Source organism: Ranitomeya imitator, chromosome 1 (genome assembly GCF_032444005.1).
Source record: "Ranitomeya imitator isolate aRanImi1 chromosome 1, aRanImi1.pri, whole genome shotgun sequence".
Lineage (NCBI taxonomy): Eukaryota > Metazoa > Chordata > Amphibia > Anura > Dendrobatidae > Ranitomeya > Ranitomeya imitator.
Genome location: NC_091282.1, coordinates 383,366,580 through 383,381,863, shown reverse-complemented (window position 1 = coordinate 383,381,863; position 15,284 = coordinate 383,366,580). Strand labels below are relative to the sequence as shown.

The following is a 15,284-nucleotide window of genomic DNA, read 5'->3' as shown; positions in this document are numbered from 1 at the left end:
TTTTGGCACCTTTTCCAAAATTATGGGCAAACAAATTTGTTTCCAGTACGTGATGTTCATTCAAACTCCCCTGTGACAATTAACAGGGGTGGGCAATATGAAAATCACACCTGAAACCAGATAAAAAAGGGAGATGCTTACCCAGTCTTTGCATTGTGTCTGTGTGTGCCACACTAAGCATAGAGAACAGAAACCGCAGAAGAGAACTGTATGAGGACTTGAGAACCAAAATTGTTGAAAAATATTAACAATTTCAAGGTTACAAGTCCATTTCTAGAGATCTTGATGTTCCTTTGTCCATGGTATGAAACATAATTAAGAAGCTTTCAACCCATTGCACTGTAGCTAATCTCCCTCGATGTGGACGAGAGAAAAAATTGATGAAAAGTTGCAAGGATAATCTGGATGGTGGATAAGCAGGACCAATCAAAATTTTAAGAAATTAAAGCTGTCCTGCGGGCTTAAGTTGCATAAGTGTCAGCGCGAACTGTCTGTCTACATTTGACTGAAATGAAACGTTCCACTTCTGACACAGAGGCATACAAAAGCTAAACTGCAATTTGCCAAAATTTACCTAAGTAAGCCAAAATCCTTTTGGGAAAGTGTCTTGTGTATAGATGAGACCCAGATAGAACTATTTGGTAAAGCACATAATTCTACTGTTTACCAAAAATGGAATGAGGCCTACAAAGATGAGAACACAGTACCCACAGTCAAAAATGGTGGAGGTTCAAAAATGTGTGGGGCTGTTTTGCTACCTCTGGCACTGAGTGCCTTGACTGTGTGCAAGGCATCATGAAATTTGAAGATTACCAAAGGATTTTGGGTTGCTATGTAGTGCCCAGTGTCAGAAACCTGGGTTCGCGTCTTAGGCCATGGGTCTGCCAGCAGGACAATGACCCCAAACATACTTCAAGAAGCACCCAGAAATGGATGGAAGCAAAGTTCTGAAGTGGCCAGCTTCGGATCTAAATGCCATTGAACACCTGTGGAGAGATGTTAAAATTGCTGTTGGGAGAAGGCACCCATCAATTATGATAGACCTGGAGCAATTTGCAAAAGAGGAGAGGCCCAAAATTCAAGTTGAGCGAATGATTGCAGTTATTTATTCCAAAGGGTGTGCAACCAAATACTAAGTTGAGGGTGCCAAAAATGTTGTCCTGCCCATTTTGGGGGTTTGTGTGAAATTATGTCTAATTTGTCCTTTTTTTCCCTCTGCTTTTTTATGTATTATTCCAATAAGCACAAAAAAATAAACGTTTATATCAAAACGTGTATTTGAAATATTTTTCTGGGAGAAATACTTCATTATCTGGAACAATTTCAAGGGTACCAACACTTTTGGACATGACTGTAAGTATAGTCCATAGAGGCCCTTAGCACAGAGCAAAAACACTTCATGAATCTCAATATTCATTATTAAATAAGCACCACCAATCAGTGCCTCTCCTGTATACACAGTCATATAGCAGGGGCATTATAAAGTCACAGTTAATAATAAAACATTAGGCACCCCAGTCAGCACCTCTTTTAGCATACTCAGTATAAGTCATTAAATAAACACCCCAAGCAGTGCCTCTCCTGTACATGCAGTTGTGCAACAGGGGTAGTGAAAAGTCACAGTTAATAATCAATCATTAAGCACCCCAGTAAGCGCCTTTTATTGCGTACTCAATGCATGTCCCCTCTTAAATCAGAGGTTCCTCACGAGTACCACCGACATATATATTGGAAGACATATGTAAACACTGCACAAGTACTTAGCTTGTCTAGCAGATTAAGTGTAGACTGGAGGATGATGCCACTTTGTGTCAGATGACGTATGCAAAGTCTGAACCAGAGGACAACAGGCCAGTTTTGCGCCAGGAGGATAATGCCATGCTTTTTTATTTACTTGTTAGCCTACTTTAAGGGGATTTTCCAGAGCTTCTTTAGGATTTTCCACCAATATCATATCAGTGGCATCTGACTACCACCGATCAGCTGACTGAAGAGGCCGTGGAGCACTATGCACCCATCACTGTTGAGCTGGGGGGATGCTGTAGACATTTTGTAGAGGCTGTGCTGGCTACTACAGCTCAGTTGCATGAAGTCTGACACCGACTAATTGATATATCCTAAAGGTACCTTCACACTGAACGATATCGCTAGCGATCCGTGACGTTGCAGCATCCTGGCTAGCGATATCGTTGTGTTTGACACGCAGCAGCGATCAGGATCCTGCTGTGCCATCATTGGTCGGAGCAGAAAGTCCAGAACTTTAAGGTACCTTCACACTGAACGATATCGCTAGAGATCCGTGACTTTGCAGCGTCCTGGCTAGCGATATCGTTGTGTTTGACACGCAGCAGTGATCAGGATCCTGCTGTGCCATCGTTGGTCGGAGCAGAAAGTCCAGAACTTTATTTTGTCGCTGGATCTCCCGCAGACATCGCTGAATCGGCATGTGTGACGCCGATTCAGCGATGTCTTCACTGGTAACCAGGGTAAACATCGGGTTACTAAGCGCAGGGCCGCGCTTAGTAACCCGATGTTTACCCTGGTTACCAGCGTAAACGTAAAAAAAAACACACACTACATACTTACATTCCGGTGTCTGTCCCCTGGTGCTGTGCTTCTCTGTACTGTGAGCGCTGGCCGGCCGGAAAGCAGAGCACAGTGGTGGCGTCACCGCTTTGCTTTCCGGCTGGCGCTCACAGTCAGTGCAGAGAAGCACAGCGCCGGGGGACAAACACCGGAATGTAAGTATGTAGTGTTTGGTTTTTTTTACGTTTACGCTGGTAACCAGGGTAAACATCGGGTTACTAAGCGCGGCCCTGCGCTTAGTAACCTGATGTTTACCCTGGTTACCAGGGGACTTCGCATAGTTGGTCACTGGAGAGCTGTCTGTGTGACAGCTCTCCAGCGACCACACAGCGACGCTGCAGCGATCGGGATCGTTGTCTAGATCGCTGCAGCGTCGCTAAATGTGACGGTATCTTACGGAAAACTCTTTTAAATTACACGTTAACAGCTTATATGCAGGCTTATGATATGATATAAGCATAGATTAAGCGAACGATAAACTTGAGGTAGCTGTCATTAAAACTATTAGGCGTTCGTACTCAGCCTGACCAAGTGTACATGTTTATTTCAATATGAAAAGGTGAATTAACCATTGGCAGATACCTTTTGACTTTCACGAGAACAAAAAATTGGGCATGTAAGGGTGGTTTCACACTTGCGTTTTTGTCTGCAGCGTTTTTTTTTTTCAAAAAACGCATGCGTTTTTTTCCCCTATATTTAACATTGAAAACGTATGCGTTTTTGTTTGTACGCGTTTGGTCACGTTTTGCAACGCATGCGTTTTTTTACTGCATGCGTTCATTTTCAGAAATGCAACTTGTAGTATTTTTGAGAGGCGTTTTTTGGACCAAAAAAAACGCATGCGTTTTCATGCGGTTTTTTTGGGTAAAAAAATACATTGGAGTCAATGGGGACGCATGCGTTTTTTTGCGTTAAAAACGCATGCGTTTTTATATTAAAAAACCAGAAAACACACTGATATGCCACCCCTCAACATAAAGGTGATAAAGGGATCCTAACCCTACCCCTAACCCTACCCCTAACCCTAAGGGATCCTAACCATAACCCTACCCCTAACCCTAAGGGATCCTAACCCTGCCCCTAACCCTAATCCCTTTAGGGGTAGGGTTAGGGTTAGGATCCCTTAGGGTTAGAGGTAGGGTTAGGGTTAGGATCCCTTTAGGGTTAGGGTTTGCGGTAGGGTTAGGGTTAGGATCCCGTTAGGGTTAGGGTTATGATCCCTAACCCTACCTATTTCTGTTTATAGTGGGTTTTTTACTTTATTTTGATGATTGGCGGCTGTCACACATTTCTCAGCATGCGTTTAAAAAACGCAAACGCATGAAAAAACGCATGTAAACGCATCAAAACGCCGCATTTTTTTCACCACATGCAAAAACGCAGCGTTTGCACGCGTTTACATGCGTTTTTTCACCATGCGTTTTTTTACCGCAAAAACGCACCCAAAAAAACGCAAATGTCAAACCAGCCTTAATAAGATTTAGCACCTGCCATGGGTAATACAGTTGGGAGGACCCTATCAACAATATCTTCAGCTAATCCTGCCGAAATTGTTAACTCTACTCGGCTCACTTTCCTTGGAAAGCCCAACCACATATCTAGTCTGTATGTATCACTTAAGCCCACCATACAGATTAGATGACCTGTCGGCCAAACAGATCATTCGGTTAGTGGACATTCTTAACAAAGAAGGGCTGGTCTGCTCTAGTGCTCCTATGTTTTCTATGGGAGAGTCGCTGTCAATCATATCTGGTGGCGGCTTATCTCCAAAAGAACAAAAGGATTGGCAGTCCAAAGTTCCCTGATACATTAGTCTAATGTGTATGCTGGGCATTTAGACATTTTCAGTCTCTTTCCCTTGTAATAAGACGGACACGCGAATATGCTGCCTTTCACAGATGGTTACTTGAGATGATAGTTATATTGGAGTTTTCTGAGCTTGGAACCATTATGTTTACCCTCTTCCCAAACACATATGTTTGAGCTAAATAGAAATCTGGTTCTTTTCTGGGTTGGATATAAAGAGATCAAATGATATTCCATTGTTCCAGGGAATTACCAATGTTCCAAAAGTTCTGGAAAGACAGAGAGATTAGCTCAACGATGCGCTCCACTAAAATGGAGTAAATTAACAGACATTGTATATGCAAAGCCGGCTGAAATATAATCTCCGTGTTTATGCTAGAGCTAGATGGATGACATGCAAATGTTTCTGGGGCCTATTGTTGATACAAATCCCAGTCTAAAGTTTTGCTTGGTTTACATTTGAAGAGGACATTGGCTTGTTCATTGTATTAATGGAGTTAAGATTTTCCAAGATGTTTACAGAACCAGGTTATTTGTATATTGTGATTTTTGCTTGGAAAAAAGATACAAGGAAAACAAAAGCTGTGTCCCCAGCCAAGCCTTTGTTAACCTCTTTCGTGAAGACTTCCACAACCTAAATGATTCAAAGTGACGGGGAAAATATCCAGCTGCCAGACACATCTTTGCTTTAGTAAATAATCCTTCATTTTATTAACTTTTATGAACTTTTTAGAACGAAATAAACATCCCTCAGCGACAACTTTTATGGAAGGGGCTAGAAGCGTATTTCTGATTAATCCCTGACCATAAGCCTTAGTGGTGGGAAACAGCATCCACTTGTGCACTTCCCTCCTCTTCCCCATTACTTTAGCCTTTATGTCAGAATTGGCTGACTCAAAACAAGAGTATTCAGAGATGCTAAATTGATCAACAAAAGATTAGCCTGCAATGCAGCTCAGCCATTGTGGAGCCTTTTACTCCGTACAATGCTCAGGCATGCCATAGAATGGAAAGCTTTTTCTTTTACAAAAAGCTTGTTCCTCTACTCAAAACGGTTTGCAATTTAAGCTATGTGGTAAAACTGAAACACATTGAAATCCAGGAGGAATATAGTTGTTAGAGAACAGAAAAAGAAAAAAGTACTTTACCTGAACAACTAGTGACTTCATTGGAGATTGCTATAGTAAGTTTCAGAAACTGTGGATTAGCATTTTGGAGAAGTGGCTCTTTTCCCCTTATAGAGGGTTTCTAGTTTTTATTCTCTTTCCCTCCATCCATTTTGTTACCATTTTCTGTATCCTGGTTGATGGGGAGAACAGTGGAGTGTGGTATAGTGTTCTGTTCACTTCACATTCCATATTTCGCAGTCTTGTGTTACACTTTTATGAATAGAAGCAATTTATCAAGCATTCTGTTGTCGTAACAATCTAACCATTTTCTTTTCTGCTAACTAAGAGAGAACTGGGGGATTTAACCTTCAAGGTAAATAATCTGTGTTTCTAATGCTTGCAGTTGTTGTTAATGTGGCCGTTCTGTATTTTTTGGTTAATAGTATTGCATGTTTTGCTCACTGCTAATAAACCTATATCTGATTGTATACAGCACATTTTCAATTGCTGTTTTCTCTTTGCAGGTACTTCTTTGCTGTTTTGGCAATATTAACACTTCTTGGGGTACTAAATGGTTTGGTGCTTCTCCCGGTACTGTTGTCATTCTTCGGACCTTATCCTGAGGTGGGCGTCATATTCTTACATTCACTCTTTATGTGAATTTTAAGTGCTCTTTGGGCACCTTTTATGTATATATTTACTTTAAAAACCAATACTACCTATAGTTCTACTGTCAACAAAAATCTATTTTTCTAGGTGTCCCCAGCCAATGGTGGAGACCGGTTACCCACACCATCTTTAGGTTTACCACCGACCTTTGTGAGGGTTCCGGTTTTACAGCAACAAACGCATACTGGTTCCGACTCCTCAGACTCTGAATCAAGCTCACAAACAACAGTGTCTGGCTTCAGTGAGGAATTTCACCAGTATGAGGCCCAAAGAGCTGGAGCGCCCCAACATCAAGTTATTGTTGAGGCCACAAGAAATCCAGTTTTCCCTAGATGTTCTGTAAGTATTGCTCATTTTTATCCATATTTGTTTTCTTAAAATCTTTAAACTACACATACAAAACCTTTTCTTTCTTTTTGGTACCTATACTAAACTTTACTGAAAACAATTATGTTGATGTCATTTGTCAAAATCTAAGGAAAGTCGAATTCTGGTTGAGGTCTAAAAATTATATTTAAGCCGCTACTCTACCCTATATGTGGCACTTACAGAGGTTTACTGCCATGCTTAATATCAGCTCAATTAGAAATTGGTTTTAATGATATTAATTTCATCACATTTAGTAATCATAAATAGTAAACAGCATAAAAAGTGAAAAGAAAAGTGAAAGGGTTTCCTTGAAACTATTTTATACATAGGGAGAGGTTTATCAGAAGGGGAGTTTGTGAACATTGGTTGTGGCTGCTTTGCCTTTATTAGATAAAGCATCACAGAAAAAGAAGCAGCCTTACCAACACCAGGTGAAATTACCAATGCACTAGCAGGAGCAGTAGGCCACCATAATAAAGTCAGAGCAGCACAGGTGCAAAATACTGATGGAGCAACCACTTACAAATTTACAAATTTAGGGGGGCTTATTAAAGTATTAAAAATGCACACAGATACGGGCGATTTAGATGCCTTTTCTCCCTAGAAAACTCTATTTATTCCGTGTATTGCCTATCCCTGTTCCATCATGCTACCTCAAGTTAGCACAACACCTACCGTATTTTCAGGTGTATAAGACAACTGGGCGTATAAGACGACCCCCAACTTTTCCATATAAAATATGGAGTTTGGGTTATGCTCGCCGTATAAGACAGGGGTCATCTTATACGCCGGGTGTCGTCTTATACGGCGTGTGCGGTTCGGATAGTTCCCAGGGTCTGGGACACGTGACCGCGAAGTCATCTCCGGTCCTTCGCGCAATGCATCCTTGGGAACAGAGGCCCCCGCTTGCACCGCTGAGAGTCGGGGGCTGTCGGAAGTATAGCCATATTTTTTTTTTTTTTTTTACTTGAATATGGATCCCAGGGCCTGAAGGAGAGTCTCCTCTCCTCCAGACCCTGGGAACCATCCAGGATCGCTCCCTGCAGCCGTACCCGGCGTATAAGACGACCCCTGACTTTTGAGAAGATTTTCAGGGGTTAAAAAGTCGTCTTATACACCGTAAAATACGGTAGTTAACACTTTTGTTTGCAAGGGTGGTCTCCCTGGGGTTGACAGAGCAACTCTTTACCGACACCGCCTTAAAGGATGGTCTGGAAGTCCCTAAACTTTAAAAATATTACCAGGCAGCCCAGATAGCTCAGTTAAATCTATACCATTCTTATTCAGAACTCTCATAATGGCTTACCTTGGAAGCCCCTGAATGTCAGCCAATGACCCTTGATGCTTTATTATGGATCCTCCCACCATAACACAAGCAAATTATAAATCCAATTCTATCAAAATCATTCAAAATATGGGATTCCCTAAAATATTCCTCAGACTTAATTTCCCCCTTCTTGCCTCTCGCCCCACTATGGGGCAATTCACAGTTCCCTCCGGAAATGAATCACTCTGGAGCTTTCGTCTTTGGGTCGCTTCACGGATTACGAGAGTCCACCATCAATTTAACGTTGATGGGATTATTCAATTCCCAGTCCTCCAAGAAAAGTACAAATTCCCTCCTAGAGAAATATTCCGCTATTTACAATTGAAAAACTTTGTTACCACACTTCTGAGAAATGCCACTCCACCTTATATGTTCACTCCTTTCGAACAAAGGTGTCGCGAGAATCCACACGCCCCAGGTACCATCTCACTCCTCTATTTGCATATCAACTACACCTCACACAAGTGTAATTTAACCTACACCTCTCGCTGGGAGTCTGATATCAGCTCTGCCTTTTCTGATTCAGAATGGTCTCAAATTTGGTCCTCTTCAGCCTGCGGAATTCTAAATACTTTAATGCTAGAGACAAACTATAAGGTGTAAACTAAATAGTACTTATAACGTTCAAGGTGAAAAGAGAGTGGACCCTCTGGACCGTGGAAGAGACCTACCCCTGGGCGAGCAGACCTAAGGGTAACCAACCCCTATACAGGGACTGTCAGGAGCAGGCCCAGAGGTCGCTAATCCACGGTAGCAGATACCAAGAGGGACGGCTCCGGAGGACAAAGAAAAAGACACAAACTGGAGTACCGGAACGGAGGCGGAGGGACTAATGGCAACGGAGAATGGAAGAGGACGACTAGCTAGAGCTGAAGAAAGACTGGAACAGGAGCGGAACAGAGGAAGAGAAAGCACCAAAAGAAACGGGAAAGTGGCGAGCAAAAGGGCGAGAGCAAAGGAGTAACACTCGGAGCTGACTGAAGCACAGTAGCACAAAGCAGAAGGGCCAGAGACAGAAGCAAATAGCAAATGATACTCAGGCACCTCCTAACAGAGGAGGTGGCCTGAAATACCCCGAACCTACCCAGGATTGGCCAAGACAGAAGGTATCCGGAATCAGAGGATCAGCGTCAGCTGCGAACCCCTGCGCACCTGCACAGAAGCTAGACAAGGTGCCGGGAACGAGCGCGCCGCCCACCAGCAGTAGGACAGCGGGAGCGCGCACTGAAGGCGGGAGTTCGCGACGCCGAGGAGGAAGCGCGCCGGAACCCGGAAGCCGCAGCACCGGCGGAAGGAGCGGCGCGCCGAGAGCCAGGGACGGAGCCGCAAAGGTGAGTAGCGGCCGTAACAGTACCCCCCTCCTTAAAATCCCCCCTTCCAAAACTGGAGAGAAATTTGTTTAGAAGGCGAGGTGCATTGATATTCTCCAGAGGCTCCCATGATCTCTCCTCAGGACCAAACCCCTTCCAATCCACCAAGAAAAATTTTCTCCCACGAACCCTCTTCATAGCTAATATATCCCTCACCTCAAAGATATTATCGGCACAGGCAGGCTGAGGAGAGGCGCAGGAAGAAGGGTGAAAGCGATTAAACGTAACCGGTTTGAGTAGGGACACATGGAAGGTATTGGGAACACGGAGCGAAGCAGGCAACTTCAGCTTGTAAGCGACATCGTTGACTCGACTCAGAACCTCAAAGGGACCGATGTAGCGAGGACCAAGCTTGCAGGAAGGTATCTTGAGTCTAATGTAACGTGAGGAGAGCCAGACTTTGTCGCCGGGTAGAAACGGAGAAATATCCAATCGCCTCTTGTCGGCAAATCTCTTCATCCTCACAGATGCCTTATCGAGAGCGCTTTTAACTTGTCCCCAAACAGACGAAAAGTCCGAAGTCAAAGTATCTGCTGCCGGTACTCCAGACGTAGAGGAGATCGGGAGAGGCATATTAGTATGTTGTCCGAACACGATAAAAAATGGAGACTTAGCAGAAGACTCATTGGAATGGTTATTATAGGCAAACTCAGCCCATGGCAGAAGGTTAACCTAATCATCCTGATGGGCGTTAGAGAAATGATGAAGATAAGTAGCTACGATCTGATTTGTTCGTTCAGCTTGACCATTAGTCTGAGGGTGATAGGCAGATGAAAAATCTAAAGAAATCTTCAGGAGTTTGCATAGTGCCCTCCAAAAATGCGAAGTAAACTGTACCCCTCTGTCGGACACAATGTTTTGAGGAAAACCATGAAGTTTGAAGATATTAGAAATGAAGATCTTCGCCAATTCTGGAGCCGAAGGTAGACCAGGCAGGGGTACAAAATGAGCCATCTTGGAAAACCGATCTACTACCGTAAGGATGACTGTACAACCAGAGGAATTTGGTAAGTCGGTAATGAAGTCCATGGCGATGTGCTGCCACGGACTAGAAGGTACTGGAAGAGGAAGCAGACCTCCATGAGGTAACTGTCTTGGAACTTTGTATTTAGCACAGGAAGGACAGGAGGCGACAAAGTCTTTAATATCAATACGCAACGAAGGCCACCAATAGTAGCGAGAGATGAGAAGGAAGGTCTTCTTTATCCCTGTATGGCCTGCTAATTTAGAGGAATGTCCCCAACGAAGAACTCTCTCTCTGTCGTTTTCAGCCACCAGTGTCTTACCAGGAGGGGGACAGGTCATCCTCAAAGGTGCCACCGTGATGATCTTGCAGGGATCCAAAATATGTGCTGGTTCTTCATCCAAGTCTTCCGGCTGCGAAAGCCTGGACAGAGCGTCTGCTTTGACATTTTTGTCGCCGGGCCGAAAACGAAGCTCGAAATCGAAGCGAGCAAAGAACAGAGACCAACGAGCCTGCCGTGGATTTAGTCTTTGCGCGGTTTGAAGGGAGGCCAAATTCTTGTGGTCAGAGAAAATTACGAATGGATGAACTGCTCCTTCAAGAAGATGCCTCCATTCCTCTAGGGCTAATTTAATAGCCAAGAGTTCTCGGTCTCCAATGGTATAATTACGTTCAGATGCAGAAAACGTCTTGGAAAAGAATCCGCAAGGAACCAGATGACCCACTGAGGACCTTTGGGAGAGAACTGCTCCAGCTCCCGTGGAGGAGGCGTCCACCTCGAGAACGAATGGCTTGTTAATCTCAGGATGGTGTAACACTGGAGCGGAGGAAAAGGACTGTTTCAAGAGCAAAAAGGCATTCTCGGCCTCCGGGGTCCAAGTCTTCGGGTTGGAACCTTTGTGGGTGAGAGCAGAAAGAGGCCGAATAGTTGAGGAGAAATGAGAAATGAACTGCCTGTAGTAGTTGGCAAATCCCACAAACCGCTGGATGGCTTTTATTCCATGGGGACGTGGCCAATTGAGAATGGCATTCACTTTCTCAGGGTCCATCTTGAGGCCGGAATCCGAAACAATATATCCAAGAAAGGGCAAAGAAGTTTGTTCGAATAGACATTTATCATATTTAGCGTAAAGACGGTTCTCTCTTAGCCGCTGCAGGACCAGGCGAACACTTCTTCTGTGGGACGGCAAATCTGCTGAGAACACCAGGATGTCGTCTAAATATACCACAACACAGGAATAGAGAAGGTCTCTAAAAATGTCATTAACGAATTCTTGGAAGACTGCGGGAGCATTACAGAGGCCGAATGGCATGACCAAGTATTCATAATGGCCGTCTCGAGTATTAAAAGCGGTTTTCCATTCATCACCGGCGCGGATTCGGACAAGATTATAAGCTCCACGAAGGTCTAACTTGGTGAAAATTCGCGCCCCTCTGAGACGATCAAAGAGCTCAGGGATGAGAGGTAGAGGGTACTTGTTCTTGACCGTGATGTTGTTCAACCCTCTGTAGTCGATGCAAGGTCTAAGTGAACCGTCCTTCTTTTTGACGAAGAAGAATCCCGCACCTGCGGGAGACGAAGACTTACGAATGAAACCCTTAGACAAGTTCTCTTGGATGTATTCAGACATGGCTTTGGTCTCAGCCGGAGAAAGTGGATAAATTCTCCCCCTAGGTGGGGTGGAACCGGGGAGAAGCTCGATAGGGCAATCATAGGCACGATGTGGAGGAAGGCTCTCGGCCTCCTTTTTATCGAAAACATCTAAGAACGACCAGTATGGAGAAGGTAGATCAGAGGGAACGGAAACTGCCGGAGGTGGAAAAACAGGACGAACTGATTGCAGGCATTGTCTATGACAAGAAGAACCCCAACGAAGCACGTCACCCGAACGCCAGTCGAGGGTAGGTTCATGAGTTCGGAGCCATGGTAACCCAAGCAGTAGAGCATGGGCGAGGTTAGGGAGAACGTAGAAAGAGATCTTCTCGTGATGTAGGGCTCCGATCTGAAGTTCAATTTCTTCCGTTACCAGGGTGATGGCGTCTTGCAAAGGTCCTCCATCTACGGAGGCGATCAAACGAGGAGAATCCAAAGAGAGCACTGGAACGCGAAGCCTCCGAACCGCCTCAAGGCTGATAAAGTTGCCTGCTGCACCCGAATCCACATACGCTACCTCGGAAAAACGCTTCAGTTTAAAAATAAGCAAGACGGACAGAAACAGGGGTTGAGAGGGATCAGAATCACCTAGGGAGGCCTCTCTTACCTGTCCTAGGCGGAGGAGTTTTCCGGTCTCTCAGGGCAAGATCGTAGTAAATGCGAAGCACTACCGCAGTAGAAACAGAGTCCCTGGGAACGTCTCTCCTGACGACGTTGCTCAGCCAATTTGACGCGATCCACTTGCATAGGCTCTGGTACGGATGCAGTAGAAGACAACAGGGGCCGTGGGCTCCCTGACCTGCGAACGGAGGGTAAAGAGCGAACGGACCTCCTCTCTCTTATGGACTCACGAGTTCGCTCTTGGAAGCGCAAGGTCTATGCGTGTAGACAAGGCTATAAGATCCTCTAAAGAGGTTGGGGTATCTCTTCCTGCCAACTCATCTTTTATCCGAGAGGACAGGCCTCGCCAGAACGCACCTACCAAAGCCTCATTGTTCCACCCAAGCTCAGAGGCTAGGGTGCGAAAGCGGATGGCATACTGACCTACTGTTTGAGAGCCCTGTTGTAGGTTGAAAAGCGACTCGGTTTTGGAAGCTAAGCGTCCGGGCTCGTCAAAAACTCGGCGGAAAGTCTCAAGAAAAATAACTAACTGAGAAACTATGGGATCATCCCGCTCCCACAAGGGATTGACCCAAGCCAGAGCCTCTCCCTCTAAATGAGACACAATAAAAGCCACCTTGGCTCTATCGGTAGGATATTGCTGAGGGAGGAGTTCGAAGTGGAGACGGCACTGGTTTAGGAATCCCCTACAGAGTTTAGGATCCCTGTTATACCTGGGAGGTTTGCCTAAGCGAGGTGGCGGATGGGGTGAAACCGTAGAATTAGGATCCTGAGGGGCTACCTGAGCGGAGAGCGACTGCAAGTTAAATAAACGGTCATCAATAGAGGCCATATAAGAAAGCATGCGTGTCTGCGTATCGCGCTGCTGGGAGAGCTCTTGCTGCAGACCCGCAATTTGAGAAGCATTAGCTGGGTCGGTGGTTTGTAGAGCGGTCAGACGAGTCTCCAATGTTTTTAAGAAAGACATGATGCGCTGCTGATTATCGCGCAGATGCGCCAATTCTTTCTGAGCCGAAAACGCGGCACCTGCGGGGTCCATGGCCTGAGTATACTATAACGTTCAAGGTGAAAAGAGAGTGGACCCTCTGGACCGTGGAAGAGACCTACCCCTGGGCGAGCAGACCTAAGGGTAACCAACCCCTATACAGGGACTGTCAGGAGCAGGCCCAGAGGTCGCTAATCCACGGTAGCAGATACCAAGAGGGACGGCTCCGGAGGACAAAGAAAAAGACACAAACTGGAGTACCGGAACGGAGGCGGAGGGACTAATGGCAACGGAGAATGGAAGAGGACGACTAGCTAGAGCTGAAGAAAGACTGGAACAGGAGCGGAACAGAGGAAGAGAAAGCACCAAAAGAAACGGGAAAGTGGCGAGCAAAAGGGCGAGAGCAAAGGAGTAACACTCGGAGCTGACTGAAGCACAGTAGCACAAAGCAGAAGGGCCAGAGACAGAAGCAAATAGCAAATGATACTCAGGCACCTCCTAACAGAGGAGGTGGCCTGAAATACCCCGAACCTACCCAGGATTGGCCAAGACAGAAGGTATCCGGAATCAGAGGATCAGCGTCAGCTGCGAACCCCTGCGCACCTGCACAGAAGCTAGACAAGGTGCCGGGAACGAGCGCGCCGCCCACCAGCAGTAGGACAGCGGGAGCGCGCACTGAAGGCGGGAGTTCGCGACGCCGAGGAGGAAGCGCGCCGGAACCCGGAAGCCGCAGCACCGGCGGAAGGAGCGGCGCGCCGAGAGCCAGGGACGGAGCCGCAAAGGTGAGTAGCGGCCGTAACAGTACTTAACCCCAGGTAGAGTTGCCAAGGCAGTTCCTGACTACTCTCCCAAATGTTTTAGAGGTTGTGATTCTGACGGGGATATGTACCATATTTAGTGGATGTGCCCCTGGTGGGCAGATTTTATACTAGGGTATATCACCTTATTCCCTCAGTCACAAACACCAAACCTGGGAAGTATTAGTTAACAAACATATCCCTACCATCCCTAAACACACCCAAATTCTCATCTCATTTATATTCCTAGAGGCCAAGCAAACTATAGCATTGGCATGGAAAAAAATTAGGTCTAGATTTATCAGAAGTGAAGAGAATCCTTTCTTAATATATAATAAATGAAAAATTATCTGCCATACTTATGAATAAAGTCTGTAAATTTGAGAAAATTTGGCTTCCCTGGGCGGAATACGCCACCCACATTCTCTTTGACACACCGTCAGTTCGTTTACATGCTCCTGACTCCTCAGATTCGTCCCAATTCTTTATATTGAATTTAGACTCGACTAATCCCCCTCCCGGGCTCCTTTTTTCCCTCCTTTACTCTCTACTCCTTCCTGCCAGTTACGTTAGCACCTCCCCTTGTACTCTACCCAAATAAATGTTTGTTTTCTTTTTGATCACTACAATGTACCTGCCTGTTATTTGAATAATTCTTTAACAAAAATCTATTGTTGAAAAAAAAAATGCACACAGATGAGTCTTGTATAGGGCGCCAGTCACACAGAGGCACAGTGTTTGACTTATAGATGACGCCCATATTATTAGATCAGGCAGGGAGCACCCCACAAGGACAGACACCCCAATTCACCCAACCATCACTAAAAAGCCTGGCGGCATCCTGCATAAAAAAAATACAAGAGATAATGGTCGATATTTTGGCCAAAATGCGCAAGATCTTAACCCATGTCAAGGGTCCTGATACTTGCAAGCAGGGGCGTAACTACAACAGGTGCAGGGGTTCCAGTCGCACCCGGACCCTGGAGCCTAGGGGCCCTAAAAGTCCCTTTGGCCTATAGAATCTGAC

General features: G+C 45.4%; 1 protein-coding gene across 2 annotated transcripts in view; it reads left to right on the top strand.

The window, feature by feature from the left end:
* Window positions 1-15,284, top strand: part of PTCH1 (patched 1) — a 142,814-nt gene that overhangs the window by 121,959 nt on the left and 5,571 nt on the right. For both annotated transcript variants that reach the window (XM_069762024.1, XM_069762023.1), the window contains exons 21-22: window positions 6,026-6,125; window positions 6,258-6,509. In XM_069762024.1, the coding sequence (XP_069618125.1) occupies window positions 6,026-6,125; window positions 6,258-6,509 (352 nt within the window). The remainder of the gene's footprint in view (window positions 1-6,025; window positions 6,126-6,257; window positions 6,510-15,284) is intronic.